At 43.8% G+C, this 23096-nt stretch overlaps 1 protein-coding gene across 1 annotated transcript; it reads right to left on the bottom strand.

The window, feature by feature from the left end:
• Positions 1 to 8921: 8921 nt before the first annotated feature.
• On the bottom strand, positions 8922 to 12901 carry KCNE1 (potassium voltage-gated channel subfamily E regulatory subunit 1). The gene is made up of 2 exons (XM_074983433.1): positions 12829 to 12901; positions 8922 to 9335 (listed from the first exon to the last, which is right to left on the bottom strand). The coding sequence occupies exon 2, from the start codon at positions 9300 to 9302 to the stop codon at positions 8922 to 8924; it is 381 nt and encodes a 126-aa protein (XP_074839534.1). The 5' UTR covers positions 9303 to 9335; positions 12829 to 12901.
• Positions 12902 to 23096: the final 10195 nt, after the last annotated feature.

Here is a 23096-nt window from a genome sequence, read left to right as displayed (position 1 = left end):
TGTACTTCTTGTTACGTACAGTTGGTTGGCTAGAACCTGCTTTGCATTACGGTTAAGCCAGAATGCAGAACCACCTTCTGCAAACAACTGGTGCCTAAAGAAACCTCTTTAACGTTTACCCAGGGTTCCCAACAAAATTCAGTTTGACCTTTGACAACCAAGGTCCATGTAAACTGAGTGGCCACGCAGCTGCCTATCAAGCCCTGTGCAGGGACTCAAGGCGCTGCTGTGGCCAAGACAGAAGCACTTCCCCCTCACCAGCCTTACCCTAAAGCTGCCCCAGACTTGTCACGGCAAGGGGACTGGTGTCCATGCTCTGGCCCCCACCCAGCCTAGCTTGGAATTGCCACAGAGCTGCTGCAGCTGTGGAGAGGTGCCTTGTACCTGGCCCCAAACTTGCTGCAGTGAGAAAGGGCTATGGATAATCTTCTCTCCCCCTGAGCAGCCTGCACCCTGAACAACTCATCCCTGACCCCACCCATAAGCCTGCACCCCCAGCCTGCACCTCACCTTCTTCTGCAGCCCACAGCCCCCTGACACACCCCATCCCTTCAGCCTCACTCCTGCCATACACAGTCTGTGTGCAGAATGACTTTTGTGATGTGATACATCACCTCCATACTGGCGCATATAGCAAAAGTCATTCTGCACGTAGACATGAAAAATTAGAAGGAATTCTGATGACCACTTCTATTAAGCAATCAAATTTGTGCTGGTATCTTGGGCCATGGCTTCAGACCAGCTTCCTGGTAGTAACATAATCAGAGCTGAGGTCTTGTGCTGAGTGAGGCAACCAGGGAGTGATTCTAGTATAGTGATAATAATAATACATAGAAACCAAACAGGATGCAATAGAAATATAGTACAAGATAATCGCTACACTAGTTACCAGATGTAAAGAATGCCGATTATTCAGCTTTCAAAGCCATACCATTTCCTTTTTGTTATTCTTTGTGCATGTTCTCCCTGAATGACTAGTTTGATCCAAGCAACTCCAATTAGAGATAGTTTTGATAACTCTGCAGCAAGTTCTAACTTGCTGGAAAAAAGGGACCCACCCCATTCTTTCACGCTCCATTTGTCCTTGTGTGTGAAATGTTTTATGGGGCGAGGAGTTAATGTTAAAGAGTCTGATCTTGCTTGCCTGTAGCAGCAAGAAGTTCATGGTGCACAATCCCAGGTGGCCTTTTTACTTCCATGAGAGTTTTGCACATGCTGGGAATGGAGCCTCCTGTCCTGAGACAAGCCATAGATCCATGAGGTGAAGGGTGGGCTTGTGTCTCAGGCACTGGGGTGTATCTCAGAAGATGTGGCTTTCTTTGTGATTTTGGGTGTGTCACTTGGGTGAGATCTTTTTTTTTTTGCCAGATGAAAGGGGTGGCTCAGTGTGAAAGGGTCATGGAAACCCTGGTCCCCAATATCTAGCTAGGTGAGGATTCCTCTGTGGCAGGGAGTGAGGTATTAACCCATCATAGAGCCCTAAGCAAACATACACATTCTTGGTCTCCAACTTCTCACATGCTAATAAGTGGCAATATAACACATTCACTGTGGCTGGGCTGCCGTGCTGGGGAATCTTCTGGGACTGGCTGCTCCTTGGGGCATTGTCTCCCATGACAGAGGGGCAGCTGTGCTACATTTGAGTAGAGCTGAGACTCCATGCACTATATTATAATGCTACTCACACAAATTTAGACCAGCTAATGATGTGGGGCATTGGAACCAAACCTGAATTGCACTGTGTCCCAGTGCATTAGGCTGCAACCCCACTAACTCAAGTAACTGAAGTTCTTTCAGTTCTTGTGCAAATCTGCATTAGTACAAAATAAATTGGCCCCACCCCCATGAATTTATGTCCTGGACACATGCTTAGTTTGCATATAGTGATGCACCTCTAATTAGCCACGATAGAAACTCAGCTTAAAGGTATACCCCAAACTAATAAACAGCAAAAGAGAACCAAAAAAGCGCCACCATGGCTTAACAACAAAGTAAAAAACAAAAGCAGTCAGTGGCAGAAACTAATTGTTAAAAAGAGGAAGTTAAATTCTAGTGAGGAAAATAGAAAGAGCATAAACTCTGGAAAATGAAGTATAAAAATATAATAAGGAAGGCCAAAAACGAATTTGAAGAACAGCTAGCTAAAGACTCAAGGAGTATTATAAAAAAATGTTAAGTGCATCAAAAACAGGAATCCAGCTAAGTGACCAGTGTGGCCACTGGGTGATTGAGATGCTAAAGTAGGCCATTGTGGAGAAAACAAATGAATTCTTTGCATCGGTCTTCACTGCTCAGGACATGAAGAAGATTTTCAAACCTGAGCCCTTCTTTCTAGATGACAAATCTGAGGAGCTGTCTTAGATTGCAGTGCCAGTAGAAGTGTTTTTCAAAGAGGTGCTGTTCCTCGTATAATGAAGTCTACTAATTTTGAAATAATCCAGCTGTTATTTTGAAATTATTCAAAATAGTGGTTGTGTTGTGTAGATGCTCACATAGTTATTTGAAAATAATGGCTGTTATTTTGAAATAACTTTGCTGTGTAGACCTATTATTCTGTTATTAGTTTAACCTCCTCCTGACTAACCTATCCAGCCTGTCCTAGTAGACATTAATTCCCATATTACTGAGTTTAAAAGTGATGATCAAATAACATGCAACAAATAATGTATCTAATGACTGTAGCCTCTTTTCAAAATTCCACCAGTATTCAGCAAGATGGCAAGATATCAGGAAATGCGACTGCTACTGAATGATCTTTACATGACTATTTTTGTTGCTGTTTTTTTGTCTACATAAATACGACCAGCTAAAGACATGATTGCACAGCCATAAGAGTTACTCATTCAGTTAACACTCTTCTGTTATATATCATGAACAATTCAGGCTCTAGCACTATGCACCCTGAATTAGGGCATATCTTCACCACCCAGTGGATTAATGGGCAGTGATTGAGCAAGCGGAGGTCAATTTATCGTGTCTAGTATAGAAGCAATAAATCAACTGGAGAGCACTCTCCTGTCGACTCAGGCACTCCACCAGAAAGAGAGAAGTGGAGTCAATGGACATCAGCTGTTGATTTATCACATTGAAGATACAATGGTAAGCAGATCTAAGTATTCACATAGCTGAAGTTGCATAACTGAGGTTGACAGCCTGTGGTATTATAAGCAAGACCTTTGTCAGTGGTTAATGATAGAGGAAGTTGTTGTTAAGTTTACAAGACCTAGATGATACTTTGAAGTGCAGAGATTGCAGTTTAGTTCACGTTTTGGCTGTCAGCGTGAATTAGGTTTCATGTACTCACAAATATTTTGGCTTTGCCTTTAAACTCGTGAGTCATCTCATTCAACCTCCCCAGCGTCTTCTGCAAGCCATCATATTTTGAGCCCCCTTCCACAGATCACAGGAAATGCAGAGACAAGCCTGCTCCATCCACCTCCACATTCACCCCACAGTCATTCTGCTGGCATGTCCCCCCATATGCTTTGGCTAGCCTAGGAACACATGTTGCAAAGACTTTGTCACTTGGGGTGTAGAAAATACCAAGTGAGGTGGTTATATTGACCTAATCCCAGTACAGACAGCACTGTGTTGACAGGAGAGCTTCTCCCAAAAACATAGCCATGGGCTAGCTAAGCAGCGGGGTACATGCCCCAAGGGATGAAGCTCTCCCATTTGCATAGACAGCGTCACCCTGATCACTGCATAGGCGCAATTATAACTGCTGCGGTGCTGTAAGTGTAGACAAGCCCACAGTATCACTTGGTAACTGTGTTCCTATGGTGTGGAGGATTCTGCCATGGGGTGAGTCCTTCATTACCTGGATTTTTTACAAACCTGGTTAAAGCTGTGCATGATGAACATGTAAAAGAGGAACCAATCAGGCATTTTCCTTTGCATAATGTGGGGCCAGAGCCTCCCCTTGGGGCAGTTCAATGGGTGCAAATTTACATCAGCCAGCAATCTGGCTTACAACATCACTACCTCTCCCCTACGTTATTTGGTCTATAATTAGACGTATAATGAAGACATAAAGATTCAAAAAGACATATGAGTCTATGACACTGGCGAAGATGTATGCAAACTGAAAGCGAGAGGTCAGTAAATAGTTATTGAAATAGAAACACAGACTTTTACATAGTAAAACAAACTGCATTCTGGAACAGACTAGCAGGAGCACCATATGCAAGACACAGGAAATAATTCTTCTGCTCTAGGGGCACAGGGCTGCAGCAGGAAGAGATACCTCTCTCCAAGCCCCAGCACTGCTGTGGCCAGGGCAAAAGTCCCAGCATGGAGCTGCCATGGCTGGCAGGAGGCATCCCTCTCTTGGCCTCTGCACAGAGCTGGTGCAGCTGCGGGCAGGGCGGTGGAGGGGGTGGGGCGGAGAGGCACCCCTTCTCACTGGCCCCGGAATGGAGCTGCCACAGCTGCTCAATAGCTGCTCAGGTAAACCCAAGCTGTAATTCTCTGCCCCATCCTGAGCACCTCCCCTCAACTCAGAGCCACTTTCTGCATAGCAAAATGCTCATCATAGCCCCACCCCAAAGCCAACACCCTCATCCCTGAGCCTGTCCCCCCTGCTTCACCCTAGCTCTGAGCCCCTTCTCAAACATGGAGCCTTTTCTTCCATCCCCAAACCCTCATCCCTGGGCACAACCCAAAGCCCTCACCCCCTCCTGTACTCCACTCCTCTGATTCAGCCCAGAACCCCTCCTCCCTTCTGAATCCCTTGGCCCCAGCCTGGAGCCCCCTTCTGCATCCCAAACCCCTAATTCCCTGCCCCACTCCAGAGCCTACTACCCTCAGTGGGAGACCTCACCGCCTTCCACACCCCGACTGCCTGCCCCAGCCTGGAGCCCCCATTTAGACTGAAACCCCATTTACAGCCCTCTCCCCAGCCCCTCAGTCTCTCCAGGGCACATGTTGTCCATGTGGGATATAGCTTTTGGTATGCGCTACTCACCTTCACATGGGTGCACATAAGGAAAGTCATTCAGCACATGGACAGAAAACAGTAGAGGGAACATGGCCTCTGAGGTCAGGACAAGAACCAATGGGCTTAAACTGCAGCAAGGGAGGTGTAGGTTGGACATTAGGAAGCACTTCCTAACTGTCAGGCTGGTTAAACACTGGAGTAAATGGCTTGGAGGGTTATGGAATCTCCAACAGTGGAGATTTTCAGAGCAGCTTCCGTAAACACCTGTCCAGGATGGTTTAGATCAGGGATGGGGAACCCATGGCAGGAGGGTTGGATCTGGCCTGCAGCTTACCTGGGTGCAGCCCCTGCGGCTTGGGGCTTGGCCCTTCTATGGTGAGGGGGTGTGAAGCCCCAAGCCGCAGGGGCTGCATCCAGGTCAGCCAGGGTCAGATCTGGCCCACAGGGTTTGCCTGTCAGGTGGAAAAAGTGGCTGTGCGCTCTGATGCTGTCCTTCCCCTGCTGGGGGAAAGGCAGCACAGGGAACTGCTTGCCTGGAGGCTTTTTCCTGCTGATCTCACAGACCAGACTCACGGCCAAATGGAGCGAAGGAGCAGTTCCTGGGAGCTGGTGGGGGTGGGGGTCATGGAGCCACATATGCCCCAGTGAAGCTGTGCAGCTAAGTTTCCCCTCTCCAGACTCCCCCAGCACCAGCCCACTACTGAACACCTTCCTTCTGCCCAGATCCCACAGCCCTGGCCTGTTCCTGCATCCTCCCTCCCACACAGATCCTCACCTGCATCCCCAGATCGCTCCTGCAGCCTGCCTCCTGCCCAGGCCCTGCACCCTCAGCCCAGTCCTGCACTCACCACCAGATCCTGTTCTCCCACCCTGCCACCCAGCCCTCTAACCCCATCCCACTCCCTGGGAGTCCTCTCCTGCACACTGACACCCTCATTTTGGCCTTTCCTCAGGGTCTGGAGGGTCCACAAAATCTATTAGCCCCAGCCAGCCAGAAGAGTTCATTTGGCCTAGGGGAAGCCCTGAACCTCGGTCCTCTCTTTCCCACTCCCACCCATTGCACTGTAGGGCTGGGGGATTGAGGTGTTTCAGTGTATGTGGGGGAGGGGGGCATCAGTGGGAGCCATTTTTTTTGTGGAGCGGGGTGTTGCTCCTCACTTTTGTTTGGCCCCTGACTGATTTTCCTGTGGGTCAGTGGCCCTCAGCCCAAAGAAACTTTCCCCACCTCTTGGTCTAGATCATACTTAAGCCTTGCCTACACTGTGAGGTGGATCGATGCTGCTGCAATCAATTCACTGGCTGTCAATTTATCGCATCTGCTTCAGCTGTGGTAAACCAACTTCTGAGCTCACTCCTGCCCACACCAGCGCTCCACCAGGGTGAGAAGAGAACCTGGTGTTGATGGGAGATCAGCCCCTGTCAGCCTTACCACCCGCAAACCACCATGGTGAGTCTTTCATCTTCAGCTATGCTATTGGCAAAGCTGAATTAGATTGACAGGGCTGGTAAGTATAGACAGCGCCTCAGTCCTGCCATGAGGGCAGGAGACTGGACTTGATAACTTCTTCAGGTCCCTTCCAGTTCTAGTGTTCTATGAGTCTCTGGTTTTATGAGAAATGACATTTGAGGCTATATCACATTGCTATAATTACACATTTTATTGATTTTGTGAAAAGGACAATGATTTTCACAAACAAAGGGAAAATAAGAATGAAAGTTGTAATTGAAAGTCTATGGTACACTTTTACACCATCATTGAAAAGCCAGTTAATAGCTCCTCTATAGAGGAAATAATTACCATGAAATTGTACTTCCCCCTTTTCTAAATAAAAAAGTCGTAGCCTTAAAAAGACCTAGAAGTTATATAATAACTAAAAATGTCAGTCACCTTCACACTAATAAATACATTGCAAATAATGTACATTCTTTTGCACAAACACATTGTCATGTAGTTTAGGGCCAGAACGTAGGTGGGGAGAGTTGTATGTTTAAAATCTTTTCACAAAAGTTAACATTCACAGTATTTGTTAAAATGGTTTAATTGAATTAATCAGTTTTTTTGTTCAGGCTTAAATATCCCCCAGTAATATTTCACTCTAATGGCACAGCACAGGCTTACTGCAGAAGAACTAGAAAGCAAAACTGCTTAGCCTGTTTTCATACGGTCAGGCTGAGGGAAATGCAGAAAACAAACACCATCATGTTTCAGTATCATAAACAAGTATCACAGAAGTAGCCAAGTCAGTCTGTATCTTCAAAACCAACAAGCAGTCCTGTGGCACCTTATAGACTAACACATATTTTGGAGCATAAGTTTTTGTGGGCAGAGACCTGCTTCATCAGATGCATACACTACTTTGTTCTAGAAAAAACAACTCCAAACATAGCATGATTTGAGCATTGGCATGCTAAACCCAGGGTTGGGAGTTCAATCCTTTGCCCACGAAATCTTATGATCCAAAATATCTGTTAGTCTATAAGGTGCCACAGGACTTCCTGTTGTTTTTGAAGATACACACTAACTCCACTACCTCTCTGATACTTGTATTTGTAATGTGTAGCTGTGATATCAGTTTTGTTCTGATCATGGTCCTTTGGGACCAGGCCCAGAAGTGAGGTGCAGAATCCCTATTTTTGGGCGTGCACTTCCTGGGGAAGGCACATTCCCCTGTTTTAGCAGCGACAATCAATACTTCCTGCTTATGTTTTTCCCATTCTGAACATTGCTGAGTTCAGCTGATGCATTTCAGCTCAACTCAGTACCAAACAAAAAGCACGGGACAGGGAGAAGACAAATATGCTACAGGGATACTCCATATCTGGAACTAGTGCCCATGGTGTAGACATAGCCCAGGAAAAATCTAAGCAAGACTCTTCTTGCCATCTGTTGAGCTGTACACTTTGGCCACTATGCAATAAAGGAAATTTACTGAATCAGAACTTGACATTTTGGACTGTATTTGAACTCACAAACTTGAAATTAAGCACGGGTTTACGTGCATTGCTGAATCAGAGCTTAAATATCAGAGATTTGCTAAAGAGACTCATCGAACAGCCTAAAATTCACTCTGTGCACCAGCAGCACAAGATCTATGCATCCCTTAAGTTCCACTACGATCTTCAAAATAGCATGTAAGTGGAATGTAAGTGATGAATAGACTTTCTGTTCACACTGTGCATGGAGGTGAATTTAATCCCTGGGGCATAATCTTTGTTCATGAGGGAGGGGGAAATACAGAGAAAATTTGTAAAGCCATGCAGAAAATCGTATTTAAATTTTTCGTGGAATAGATTTCTGACTCTTTCACGTGCAAAACTAGAAACCAAATTTCATTTCCTCAGATTCTCATCACAAACATGGAAACCTTGGAAAGAAACAAAAATCTTCCACAAAATCTTTCATTTAGTAACAAGATTGTCCTTCAAAGAAAAAAAAAACGACAAATTTCAACCAGCTCTATCGATCACCTTCTTTTATATCATGAATATGTGTGATTATGGAATCACTTAGAGCTACTTGATTGTTAACAACATTCTAGCTTATGTATGAATTCTTTTTTGAATCATGCCAGTTACTTCAAGTGCAACCAGCAGGCACTAAATTCTGACCTCTGTAAGAGTATAAGCTGCATCCCCAAAGTATAAAACGCTTTTTAAACTAGCCTCATCGATGAGGAGACCGCAACCATGATGATTTACACCAGCTGAAGACTCAGCTTCTACTCTTCTTGATCTTAGAGATTACTGCAACCTGATATTCAGGGTTGAAAGCTTTTGTAGCACAGCTGTCCAATTAGTTTGGTAAAGGAGTACACGAAACAGTGCTATCACAGCATGGTAGATGATACGCAGAAAGATATTTTTTTTGTTCTAGGTGAAAGATTAATTTGTAATAGATGGGCCAGGAGCCACTTCCACTTATACTAGGTGAAGATCTGGCTTGATACCTGTAAATTTAGCAGACCATCTTTTTCTCATTTCTTTATGAAGGATTCACCTGAGGAATCTGATTATTAGGTTGCTCCACAGCAAGCTGGTTCTGAAAGAAACAGTATGATTTATAAGTTTCTGCAAGTCTTACATGAAAATTTGCCTTATCCACCTTATGCCAAATGTCTGATGCTATGTACACATTGTATGGGTCATTCGAGTGCTCCAGCTTTTTGGAGCGGATGTTGGCAAGCATTGTTCCAAATGTGAAGAAGCCAAAGAAGCCAAACAACAAAAGCAAATAGACAATTTGCAGATTGTCATTGGATTTTCCATGATGAGAAGATGCAGAATTATTAGTCTGGTCTATGTATTGTTGCACTAATTTGGAGAGGAGCGAATTCAGTGCCGTATCATTAGAAAGCGTTGCCATCTTCTTCGGTCACTCTTTCTGAAGTGGTGATTTCTAGAGAAGCAAAAAAGCAAAGTGTACTTTAAAACCCATTGTGGCAGTAATTTTGTACACCTGGTAACTATCCTATCTGTCTGCCTGTCTTCCTTGAAGAAAACGTTTTAATGGGAGAGTGCTGAACTGGGAAAGAAAATATTTTGAATCAGATCATCAGCTGGTGTAAACTGGTACATATCTGTTCCATTGCATGGAAATCTATTCATTTCAGTTTACATCAGCTGAGGACCTGACCCTTCACGTGTACTGTGTTCTATGAAAATACAAACAAAACTCACCCGAATAAATTGCTACTGGTCCCTGTCTGTTTCCCCGCTGTGCTGCAGTGAAAGAGAGGCTGTGAGAGACAAGGGAATGGAAAAGTAGAGGGCAGCTGGGAAAACAGCAGGTGACAGAAGAAAAAGGCAGTAGCCTCCAGCAGAGGAGTTCCTAGGGGCTAGAGATGAAAAGTACTTCCCTTTCCGAACCTTACTTCTAACAGCACAAAACCCAACCACCCTCCTGCTAAAACTGACATGCAGGGCACTTCTGAAATAAGACCACCATGCAACTGGGAGTTTTGTTGCCTGGCTAAGCTGAGCTCTGGGGGCATCCTTGCAAATCAAGGCATAGATAATGCAATCAAAACATTTGGGCACAAGAAATCACAGATTTTTAGCAATCAGTGCTATTTTGAGGGAGAGTTTTACATAAGACGTTTAATGATCATTTTCCCCTTTGGCGTCTCAACACCAGACATCCTGTGCAGTAAATCCTCGCACTTGACCAGAGAAATGTATCAGGATGGCTACAATAGCTGAGTCTCCCTAACCAGGCAATGTAACTGACCTGTAACTTTAATCTTAGTTACAATGCACAATTTAGCTTTAGTAATAAGTTATAACCAACATTACCTATTGTATTATGCCCTTAACATTTCTGAATAGCAGGTTCTGTAGTCCAAGGTGACTCACTGACAGTAATCTTGTAATAATGTAAGAGCTGTCAGTTTTTATTATATGAAAACAGAGTGGTCCATTTACACAGGCTCTTCTGATTTTAATATGACTTTTTTTAGACATGTACTGTATTTTATTCATTTACATCAAGGGTAAAAATTATTCCTGGGCAGAAGTCCAGCACAAGGTTTAAGCAGGACTTCTGCTCTACTTGTGCTTTATTTTGAGGCCTTAAATAATACCTGACTGGTGCACAGATCTTGTACTGGCCTTTTGCACAGGAGAGATTTTCACTCCAAACACTCCACTTCGGAGTAATGACACTCACATAAGTGCTATATCATGATGCTGGTTTGAATTTTCTGTTTTTTAGGTAGTGTGTGGCTAGTGTTGGGTGGATTTTTTGTGTGAAACACTTCTTATTTTTGGGGGTTTTTTTGGTGAAAACTGCAGATTCAGTGCCACCTAAACCTTTGTAAATTCATGTATTTTTTTTTCAAATTATTTTGGGTGAAAAGGAAACCCAATTTTTAAAATATTTTAATCCAAAAAAATCAAAAGATATGATTTTTTATTTGAAATGACACCCATCCTATTTTCCTTTGTAAAGGGGAAACAATCAGTGCACACAAAAATGATCAAAATTGGAATGAAACAATTGAAACCAAATGAAAACAGCTTGTTTGGCTCAGAATGATGTTGTTTCAATTTTTTCATTCACAAAAAATTTCAGTGTTTCTTTTCAGATTGACCCAAAATATTTTCTAATTCCCAGCAAGCAGAAAGTTCTTTTGTTTACCCAGTTCTTTATATAATAGCTGCAAAGAGAGATGCTATGATGCACTGGAAATGAAGTGGGAAAAAAAAAGGAAACTTGATTCTGTGAGTCTTTGTCCTTTATACAAACCGCATTTATTTACCTGAAATATAATGCTATTAAAGATGGTAATGAAATGAAAGACTAATACTACAACAATAAGTTGGTTTCAGCATTGGAATTTTGTGACTTAGCTAAAAAAGTCCAAATTATGCAACATTTCCCCAGGGAAACTATGCAACATTTCACTGCAGGTTTGACACTCAGTCCAAGCTTGTAAACATTGTGGAGAAATGCTCCTGCTCCTCACATTTCCTTGGAAAGATTAATGGTTTCAATCAAACCACATGACATGATGATTTCAAACTGACAAATCAGAAGCTTGGGACGTTTGGTGGGTCAGATCGATCCTGAAATTTGCAAATATATGTCAGTCAAGGTGTGAGCTGAAACAAAGGCTGTGTCTACACTAGCAAGTTCTTTCAAAAGATTTTCAAAAGAAGGGGGCTCTTTCGAAAGATCACATGGAGGGGCTATGCACACAAAGCGTTCTTTCGAAAGTAAATGGAAGGAATGTGGTGCTCCTTTCGAAATCGCTCTTCCTTTCCCGTTTCAGAAAGAGTGCCCCCTTGTGAAAGCTTCTTTTGAAAGAAAATGTGTGTAGGTGCTCAAAAGGGCCCTTCTTTTGAAAGAACGGTCTTAATTTTTAATCCTTGGCCCATTCTTTTCGAAAGAGTGCGGGCTGTGTGGCTGCTCTCTTTCAAAAGAGCAGATCACTCTTTTGATCTGCTTTTTTTGTGTGGCTGTGTCTACACTAGCCTCATCCTTTTGGAAGGGGAAGGGTAATGCAGCACCTCATTAGCATAATGGCGGCCACACGCAATTCGAAAGTGCCGCTTTCCTAATGCAGGCCACCCATGTAGACAGGGGCAATTCAAAAAGACTCCCTGGATTTCAAAACCCCCTTCTTCCATAACCAAATGGGAAAAAGGGGCTTTCAAAATTGGGGGGGGTCCTTTTGAAAGGCCCCCAACCTCACAGGTGGTGTACATTTCGAAAGCAGCATTTTTAAATCTCACACGTCCACCATTATGCTAGTGAGGTGCTGCACATTCATGACAGTGCCTCATTAGCATCTGCCAAAATCCATCATTACCATGCCCTTTCTCAAAGGAGGGGGCTAGCGTAGACGTGGCCTGGGTGGATGCACTCTTTCAAAAGTTCTTTCAGAAGAGATCTTCTGGAAGAGCTTCTTTCAAAAGATCTCTGTAGTGTACACATAGCCAAAATGTTTAAATAATTGAGAACTGAAACCATCAAATTTCATGTAGAAACAGTATCATAACAACTTAAGAACATCCATGTTGGGTCAGACCAGAGGCTTAGGACACCATCCCTGCCCATCCTGGCTAATGGCCATTGATGGATCTATCTTCCATGTGTTTATCTATTTCATTTTTGAAGCCTGTTAAGTCCTGGTCTTCACGACATCCCTGGCAAGGAGTTTCACAGGCTGACTTACATTGTGTGAAGAAATATTTCAGTTTGTTTCTTTTAAACCATCTCTTATTTTCACTCTGCAGCACAGGAGCACTCTGAGTTATTTTTAGAAGCCGAGTTTAACATTTGGTTGACGAGGGTCCCAATTATTTGACCACAAGATGGAAGAAATTCCCTTACAAAATAATGGCCAGATCCAAACTATTATTTTAGACAAAAGCTCAAATTTACTTACAGAAAATTACATCTCGGTAACTTGAGCTTCGCAGGGTAAAATACATTCAGATTTCCCAGCTGTAGACAGATCCTTTAAAAAACAGAAAGAAAAGATAAAACAAAAATTGAAGCCTTTTTCTGAGATAATTATTTTTATAAACTGGAGGGAAATACATCAAAATCCTGAATGCTATGAAATGTAAAGAGCTGCACAATCAAAGAAGTAATTTAAAAACAAAGCAAGAAATATTTTCTCTGAATTTCCCAGCTGACCATTCATCCTGGAGAGAGATTTAACTATTTTCTAACATAAAATATTTACATATATGAACAAGCTTTAAGGACATATCTGTTAATTTAAATGGGTTTGGCATCCTCAGAAAACTGTATGCCTGCACATTACGATGCTTCCAAGATAACTTCTGTCACAAACACAGCAATGAATTTGTAAATCATGTGTATGAATTTAAAAGACATTGCAAATGGAGGTGACTGTGAACCACTGAACATTTCATGATGATGTTGTGTACATGTGTTTGTTCTCCACTAATCAACAGTAGGTGGGCGTGATGGGTGACTCAAAGATAGCTGTGCAAGTACCTGTATAATTGTCAAAAATAAACTCTGTGAACTCCTTCCACTTGGGTGGGCAAGAGGTAAATGAAGACTCTAGGACTGTGTCTACACGACAGCCTAGCCTCAAAATAAGCCACATAATTCATGCTATGCAACTTTCGTAGCTTATTTTGAGTAAATTTCAAAATAGGCTATTTCAGCATGTGGTACTGTCTAAACAGTGCCACATGCTGAAATAAAGCCCAATTTCACGGCATCACTGTATTCCTCCTCCAATGAGCTGTACAGGATACCAGAATAGCGCATCCATTATCTCAAAAACTCTTTCGTGATAACGGGTGCACTTCTTTGATGCAGGCAGCTATTTTGGGATACTGCCATATCCCGAAATAGTGCTCGTTGTGTAGACATGGCCTAGGAAATTTTTTGAGTCACTTATTGGTTCTAACGTGCCAGCAGGATTTTGGATTCAGATAGAAAGACCATTAAGGGTCAGAGAATGACATTACATCGAGACATGAGAACACAAGGCCTAATTCATCACTGCATTATTCCAATTGAACACTCATGTGACTCAGCTGACTCCAATCAAGTTGTACCAGTGTAAAACTGCAGTAATACCATGGTGAATTTGGCCTATAGTTTCAATTCCTTGTGGCCCTCACACAAGAATCAAACCTTCTTTGTGACAGTAACGCTAGTGGCTGCAGTAGAGTTGCACCAAGGCTGCAACCGACTTTCTATTAACATAAAAACATAAGAATGGCCATGCTGAGCCAGACCAAAGGTCCATCTAGCCCACTGTCCTGTCTTCTGACAGTGGCCCATGCCAGATGCCCCAGAGGGAGTGAACAGAACAGGTAATCATCAAGTGATGCCTCTTCTGTCATCCATTTCCAGCCTCTGACAAACAGAGGGTAGTGGGACACCATTCCTACTCATCCTGGCTAACAGCCACTAATGGATCTAACCTCCATGAAGTTATCTAACTCTTTTTTGAACCCTGTTAAAGTCCTGGTCTTCACAACATCCTCTGGCAGGAAGTTCTACAGGCCTCCTACTGTGTGTTGTGTGAAGGAAACTTCCTTTTATTTTTAAACCTGCACATTCTTTTATGATGTGTTTATTCCCAATATGGGGACCTTTGCCTGGTCCACTTTTCCTCCAGATCCTGGCCTTTTTGGAGGAATTTTCAATAGGCATACCCATGGGCTAATGTGGATTGTCAAATGCTTTTGGATAGACCCCCAAATGTTTTCATTTATTTATTATCATTATTATTGTGTGTGAAGGGGGGAGGGAGTTATCTCTAGTGGCTGGACCTTCGTTATGCCTTTGACTAAGACACTTGGACCTTGGCAACAAAATAGTTGACTGCCCCGGCTACTGCATAAGGAAATGAGGGATTCTCTTAGAACTTTCTCTTTGAGTCAAGAGATAAATTTCATAACCTCAGTTGCTGCTTGAGGTAGGTACAAAGACATCCCCATCTCCAACTTCATTGGCTTGGCATCCTCCCTTTTCTTCATGTGTTCAATTGAGTACTTCCAGGGCTGGCGGCACACTTTATTGGGCCCTGGGCAGCGTGTGTGGGAAGCTAGGCTCAGGGCTCCCTGGAAGGGCAGGGCCTCAAGTGGAAGAGGTAGAGTTAGAGGCAACCAGGCCTCATTGCTGCCCACACTATGCTGTGCACTACCCCAATCAGCCCTTAGCGCCACTTGGACTGCCCAGTGTGGGGCTCTGGCAGTGATTTAAAGGGCCCAGGGCTCTGGCTGTCCCTGCTGCCCTGAGTATCACTCCCATGTCTTTCACACTTTCCAACTTCACTCCAGTTGGCTTCAAATACAACTAGAGCAGCATATGAACACATTACTAAACACAAGAAATAAGCCCGTGGACCTAGGCGCTGTCATTCTCACCAGTGTCCTAGAGCAGGACTACAGAAAGCTCACGCTGTGTTTCCGTCAGTGGGAAAAGCCAGAGAGTGTGCAGGCAGTGTTTCATCAGTTGTAGTGTGTTCTAACATATTTATTACTAAGTGTAGTGCTATTTAAAACAGAAAGAGCTAGAGCCTCAGCTGGTATAAATCAGTGTAATTCCATTTGACTTGCACCAGCAGAAGGCTTGTCCCAGTGATTCCTTTCTCCATTTGTCTACAGATATTCTTTGGGAAGTTTTAAACCGAGTGCTTTTCTACACTAGGATTTTTACTCAAATGTACCTACACCAGTGCAACCCCTAGTGTAAGTGTGCTGCACTGGTGCAAACTGTGACTTGCCCTGGTACAAAACATTTTTGTAGACTGGGCATTACGGCACGTCTTCACTTCCAGGATGATCAACCCGGGTAGGGTTGATCTTCCATAGTTTGATTTTGTGTGTGTGTGTTAGAGATGTGCGAAATTGATCTGTCTGGGGCTGTCAGTCAACCCTGGTACTCCTCACTATTGTGGGGGGTGTAAAGGAGGTGGATGGGAGAAATACTCCCACCAACCTCCCTCAGTGAAGACAGTTAGATAAGTCAATTTCAGATACCTTGATTCTAGCCACGCAATTGCCATAGCTAGAATTGCATACCTGAAACTGTTTCATTTCGCTAGTATAGACCTGGCCTTAGACATTCAGTGTCTCCTTCACCTTAGTCAAATGTACATTGAACTACACTCACACTTCCCTCCAACCATCTCTTTATGTGCATGTGCTTCCCAGTTATCACCGAAGTAATTCTCTCTAGCCTACACAAGACCCCTGTCACCCGCAGAGCAAGAGTGGGAGGGGGTGGGAGAGGTGCATTAGTAGTGGAGAAAATTCCCTGTAAAACTAAAACTGATGAATAAGCTTCCAGTGGCCACTTTGTCCTTGATTTGTATCTTCTTCCTATGGAGGACTACTCCCAAAGAAGAATTAGCCAGAGGTGGCACCTGACAGAGGGATGTGAAGACAATTATCAGAAGGGGTTCTCTGCCAGCAGATGCCCTTCAAATTAGTGCTTAAACAGTGCATATAGCAATCCAGAAAGTTGGTGAACAAAGCTTTCCGTCACCAGAATCCCTTTCGTTAAAAATCGATTGCTTTTTACCAGAGTGAGTTGGGATGTTCTTCTGTAGCAGTGCATTTGCAGAACGTGGGTGTTACATGAAGATCAAAAGCCATTACCCACCAGTATATGAAGCTGAGCACATTCTTCAGCTTGCTGGAGATACAGGTGACTAGCTTCCCCGTGTGTCAAGCTTTCCACCTGCATGACAAGCGATAGCTGAGTGCTGGATTGAAGAAAACACACCTGTTTCCAGGTCTTATGAGTGAAAGTTGAAGTACTACCATACCATAATAAATCTTCTCTGAATTCTGTCAGTCAGGTCATTACCAAATACAAGAATTTGTGAATGTAGAGTGGTTGTGCTAAGAAATGAAAGAAAGTCACATGCTAATTCATCCCTAAAAGCACAGATACAGCTAGGTGGGCCATATTTGAGTTCAATGTATACAACACAACTTGGACGGTTAATTTCAATATATCAGTGTTCCATTGCAGTGCATACTCTAAATAATTCTTGTAGGCTGGTTGTTTAGGCAGGTTCATACCAGATCAGAAAGCTTGCATTCCAGGGAACAAATATTAGAAAATTCTCTTTGGCCCCAGCTGACTTTTAGGGCTGTCATTCAGTGAGTGTGATCTTATTATAAAGTTCATAAAGGACCTGATATTGCACCTGTCATTTCCAGGGGAATATTGACATTGATGATAAAGTGGACATGATCAGGTCCACCATTTTTTAAGGATGTCAATACAATCCATGCTTGTCGAGGGGTTAGAATGTAACAGATTTTCTTAGCGTGTGTAAGACAGACATAGTGCATGAGCTCTACAGTTACATAGATGACTAGTACAGGTTGAACCTCTCTAGTTTGGCACCCTCAAGACCTGACTGGTGCCAGACCAGAGGATTTTCTGGACCATGGGAGATCAATATTGTCTAGCATATTACCAACACTTCCCCTGCTTACTGGGCTCTCAGAAGACATTTATGGGTAAATTACAGATAAATAACAGCACAGAACACTGAGAGCCAGGACTGGTGGCCGGAAACAACGTTTATGGGACCATGGGAAACTTGGCCACACCCATGATAAGCAGTTGTCCGCTCACTGAAATTATGCTGGACCACGGATGTTGCAGGACGAGAGAGTGATGGACTAGAGAGGTCCAACCTGTAAATGCCAGATCCTCCAGTGGCGTAAATTGGTGCGACTCCCTTTAAGTCAATGGATCTAGGATGAATTACTTCAGCCGAAATTTTGCTTGTAACATCTTTCCTGCCATGGCTATGAGCAGTAGCAGTTGATCACTGAACTCTTTAAAGAATTATTTGTCCTGTTAGTATACAGAACTGTAGTAATCTTTTCATGGAGTGATTGAGGGCTGCTAGCCTGTGTGCCAGTCCAACACATAACTGTTAGCACGGCTCTTTGACCATAATCACTCCCATAAATGTATTGTAACAGTAATGTCTTCACCCGTTACACATCATTGTAACCAATTACATCAGAATGACGGTCGCTCTCTTCCCTGGCCACTGGCAGAGAGAGATTTCTCGAGTGAGCAGGCCTAGGAAGAGTGCAGTGCTTCACAACTCGGCCCCCGTTTTTTCATGACTTTTAGACGTCTGTACAAAGAACCTGACGTCGAGAACAGTAGGCTCCCTCCAGAGACAGGACAGAAACCCTTGAGTGTTACTTCTGCACACAGCACCTTCTGGACAGCTTTAGGTATGTATTTAGAGATCATGGTAATGGGCACGAGAAAAACACCTGAAATAGACAGGTACAGCCACACAGCAGGAGTCTTTCACCAGCAAGGAGGGGTACATATATATTCAGCCGCCAGCAGAGATATAATTAGCAGTTTGGACTGTAACACATAGATTAAGTCAGTAAAAGCATCTTGAAGGATGTGTGTGTGTAGCCTTCCAAAATCCACTTCAGCCAGCCATGTGGATAGAGCAGGGCTGGGCTGCTTGGTTTGGTCTTTTCAAATGTTATGTTTATACGATGGCAAGCTAGAAATTCAACCCCCCCCAGTTCACCCACATGACATGACAGCCTAAAATCACATGCAGCGTTCATCCCTCCAGATCGAGCTCTGCTGGGCTGATGCCTGTGGATTGCAAAGTGCCTGGCATACCTCTGGCACCACAGAAACAAACAATAACAACATCCAGTTCAAGACCCTTTCATCCATCTCCACAAATTCCTTTGAGGGAAGCTTACGTGAACCTTGGCTCTCGTGAGCTTTATTTCCCCCGCCCTCGTCTCAGCCCCTTTGTGCTGGACTTTATTTTGTCATGCTTTAGCTGTCTTAGCAAAATGCAGCCCAGACTCAGGATTCCAGCTCTTGCAGAGAAAAGGGGAAGCAGAAACAAGCTCTGGAGACATCTAGAGTCAAATTTGTGCCTGGCTTCACTGGGGTCACAGCAGAAGCAAAGTTTACTTCCAGTTTCTATGGGAGCCTTGCAAAAAGAGCTGTGAGTAGGCAGAGCTGCCCAGTTGTTCGCTCTTCACTCAAGCTGTACAAAGGCTAAGAGGCAGGTAGGAAAACATGCAAACTCACCAGGCTGTGCGGTGGGAGGAGGGCAGCAGCCTGCGAGCTGGGTGCTGTAAGCCAGATCCTCTCACTGGGAGCATGAGTAGGAGGCAGCCTGAAGTCTAGGTGTTTGGCATCAGCCTCAGATTACATGCGTACGTGGGCGGGAACCTGCCATATGGGCACGGAGAGCCAACCTCACACTGTGAGCACGGAGGGCAGGAAGGCTGTGCAAGATCTGGAGGCTGGGTGCGCACTGCATATCAACAGCTCATGGGGTGGCAGGTGCACCATAAGGCAGCTGCCTCCTCTCACAAAATAAGAAAGGGGGATATGAACCCTTCATCTGGCCCTGAGGAGACTTAACCCTGCATTCACTTGCCTGCACCCATTGTTCCCCTACTCCTGGGTAAGCTCCCCTAGGGTAGCCACACGATCACCCAGTCTCCTTGCTTTTATCCTGTCTCCCCCCGTCACTCTCACTCCTGATCTTCTGGCATTCCCCACCCCTCGCACTCCCAAAGGCTCACCACACGGCTATCTCCACAGCTCCTGCACATACCTCATGCACCTATCAGACCTCCTGTGAACATGCTTCGTTCTGCATCCCTCCCAGCCTGCTCTCCAATTCCCCATCCCACACCTCTCTGGAGCCAGGCATAGGACGAGAGGCCAGAAGGGCAGAGCAATCATTTTGACAATCTTGGAATATAGCTCATGCTTACTTGCATTGTAAAGTCTGCCGCAGGCAGAGCTGGCCCAGTGGGGCGTGGCCGGTGGGTGGGGCCTAAAGGTGGTATGCTGACAGCAGGCCCTGGCCAGGGGGTGGGGCCTAAGGCACTACAGTTACAGCAGACCCTGGCCAATGGGTGGGGCCTAAGGTGGTATGCTGACAGCAGGCCCTGGCCAGTGGGTGGTGGATGCTATAATCAACTGGAGCTCAGGCCCCTGAAGGTGTGGAGCCCACAGGGGCCCTGAGGCAGGGCCTGACCACAGGTTGTTGATTAGTTCTGCACGGACATACTGAATGAAGTATTTTTGGAAAAAAAAAATTGTCTGTAAAATGACTGATTTAAAAGCGACAACTTCTGTGTTGTGAGATCCGCTAGACATTGGGCTTACCCTTCTCAGTGTTAAAACAAGAAAGACCAACCCCTCACCTTCTTGTACTTAGTCCTTAAATCTAACAGACACAGACTCTGTTGGGAAATATCCTATTTTCTTCACTTCGTTACTTGAAAAATGTTTGCTATACAGAACTAAGGTGTGTCCGTTTCCACTAAATAAGCAGAGAGAACATTTGGATGGCAGTTATTACTGCCTGGAAGGCTTCAGCAATTATGTGAAATGAAGGGATGCGTTCAGCTTGATAGCTTCCATGAACCCTACATTCACTTTTAAGTTATGATTAAATTTAGAATAACGTGTCCTTCATGCTCACAAAATGCCCTTTACAGACATCTTCTGGTAAGTTTCCCAGCATGTGCCTCCTGATGATAACTTCCTGTGCCCTAGAATTCTGACAAAACGCAGCCTAAGTTCTAAAACAAAAAATATTCCATTAACAACAACAACACTAACAAAACCAGCTTCTGCTTCCTGTATGTTGTGTTATTCATTGTACATACTTCTTCATCACTGAGTGGTCTTTGAAGGCCTATTGGACTGTAGAAGAGTCTGGAATGTGACCGGTACGTGAAATGAAGACTAACGCATAAGTACCTCAAAATACTTTTCATACATCCTCTCCAGAAGAGAGACGTGGGTTTTTTTCTCCATAGGATGGGAGTAGACACCAATATATGCCTCCTGTTGGACTGCTGTACCTGAAGATGAAGTAGGGTATTAAAATGAAAGGGACAATAATGGCCTTAACACCCAACTTAGCATTCATATTATGCTCTCCATTCAGGGTCAGTAAGGCACTTTACAAACACCTGTTAGTTAAAACTTGCAGCATCCCAGTAAAAGACAGGGACGAGCTGTATTATTACCTTTGTAATATAGATATATGAATGGAGACTGAGGTGGATAAGTGACTTAGCCAAGTTCAAAGTCAATGGTAGAGCTTGGATTACAAGAGCATTGCTCACATACTTCCTTACTGTAACTACTAGGTAACACTGCCTCTAGTCAAAGCAAGACTACTAAAAATGCTACAGAAGTGTGTGCTAATGAATCATGACCCTCATGTATTGAATTCTCTTCTGTATGAAGGTGAGCTAAACACAGCAAGAGCTGAGTGAGATGTTTTGACTAAACCTTTTTTTGAGTGAAATATAAGATTCAAGCCAACCAATGCATTTTGCATATTTGTGTAAATTTCACTGAATTGTTTGTCAAAAATCCCAACCCAAAACAAAACAAAAATCTGAAAAAAATTAAAATGTTTTGTGTCAACATTTTCAAACTGTTTTGATTTTTTTGATTAGAAACTACTCTAGTTTTTGAAATTTCCTTACATTTTATTTAGCAACAACAAAAAAAACTTTCTAAAAGTTTGAAATGGAAACAACTGTTTTTCAGAACAAGAAGAAGTCTTGTGGCACCTTATAGACTAACAGATATTTTGGAGCACAAGCTTTTGTGGGCAAAGACCCGCTTCATCAGATGCATGAGTGGGGTGGTGGTTTCAGAGGGGTATTTAAAGAGTGGGGTCCCACTAAAAGGGAGGGCCAGAGCTGACAAGGTCTGTTCAGCAAGGTGGAAATGGCCCATTGTCAATAGTACGTATCAAAAGAGTTAAAAACAAGTCAGATCAGACAGGGGGATCTGACCCGTTGTCAGAGTCTAATTTAATACCCAGGGCAGAGAAGCTGCTTTTGTAAGCAGCCTGCCACTCCCAGTCTCTGTTTAATCCGTGGTTGATGGAGTCAAATTTGCAAATAAATTGTAGCTCAGAGATTTCTCCCTCCATTTGATTTTTGAAATTTCTTTGTTTCAGGACTGCTACTTTTAAATCTGTGTCCAGGGAGATTGAAGTGCTCTCCCACACATTTCTGTACATTACCATTCCTGATGTCTGATTTATATGTTAGTAGATGTGCAGGTAAAGGAGCCCCTGATGGCATGGTTGATGATAGGTCCTGTGATGATATCACTGGTGTAGATATGTGAGCAGAACTGGCAGCAAGGTTTGTTGCAGGGACTGGTTGCAGGTTTAGAGTTACTGTGTTGTGATCTATAGTTGCTGGTGAGAATTTGTTTAAGGTTGGCAGGCTGTCTGCAGGCAAGGGCAGGCTTGCTTCCCAAGGTCTGTGAGAGTGAAGGGTCATTATCCAGGATGGGTTGCAGATCACTGATGATGCATTGGAGAGGCCCCAGGTAGGGGCTGTATGTGATGGCTAGTGGTGTTCTCTTGTTTTCCTTGTGAGGCCTGTCTTGTAGCAGGTGGCTTCTGGGTACCTGCCTGGTTCTGTCTATCTGTTTCCTCACTTCCTTAGGTGACTGTTGTAGTTTGAGGAAAGCTTGGTAAATGTCTTATAGATGTTTGTCTCTGTCTGATGGATCAGAGCAAAGACGGTTGTACCTTAGTGCCTGGCTGTATATAATGGATTGTGCAGTGTGCTCTGGATGGAAGGTGGAGTCTTATAGATAAGCATAGCAGTCCATGGGTTTTTGGTATAGGGTGGTATTTATGTGACCATCGCTTATCTGTGCAGGTAAAGGAACCCCTGATGGTAAGGTTGATGTTAGGTCCTGTGATGATGTCACTGGTGTAGATACGTGAGCACATATCTACCTGCACATCTACTAATATACTATAGGCCACCATGTGCCAGCAATGCCCCACTGCAATTTACATTGGCCAAACTGGACAGTCTGTCCATAAAAGAATAAATGGACATAAATCAGACATCAGGAACAGTAGTGTACAGACGCCTGTGGGTGAACACTTCAATCTCCCTGGACACTCAGTGGCAGATGTAAGGGTGACAGTTCTGAAACAAAGAAATTTCAAAAATCAAATGAAAAGCAGTCAAGTAGCACTTTAAAGACTAGCAAATAAACTATTTTGCTAGTCTTTAAAGTGCTACTTGACTGCTTTTTGTTTTGATAGTATATAGACTAGCACGGCTTCCTCTCTGTTACTATTCAAAGATCAAATGGCGAGAGAAATCTTTGAGC

The sequence above is a fragment of the Carettochelys insculpta genome, chromosome 1 (assembly GCF_033958435.1).
Source record: "Carettochelys insculpta isolate YL-2023 chromosome 1, ASM3395843v1, whole genome shotgun sequence".
In the NCBI taxonomy this organism is placed as follows: Eukaryota; Metazoa; Chordata; order Testudines; family Carettochelyidae; genus Carettochelys; species Carettochelys insculpta.
The sequence above is the reverse complement of the archived record's forward strand: the minus strand, read 5'-3'. Positions and strand labels throughout refer to the sequence as shown.

Excerpts from the sequence above, each read along its gene's own strand:
- KCNE1 (XM_074983433.1), bottom strand. The coding sequence starts at position 9,302 with ATGGCAACGCTTTCTAATGATACGGCACTGAATTCGCTCCTCTCCAAA.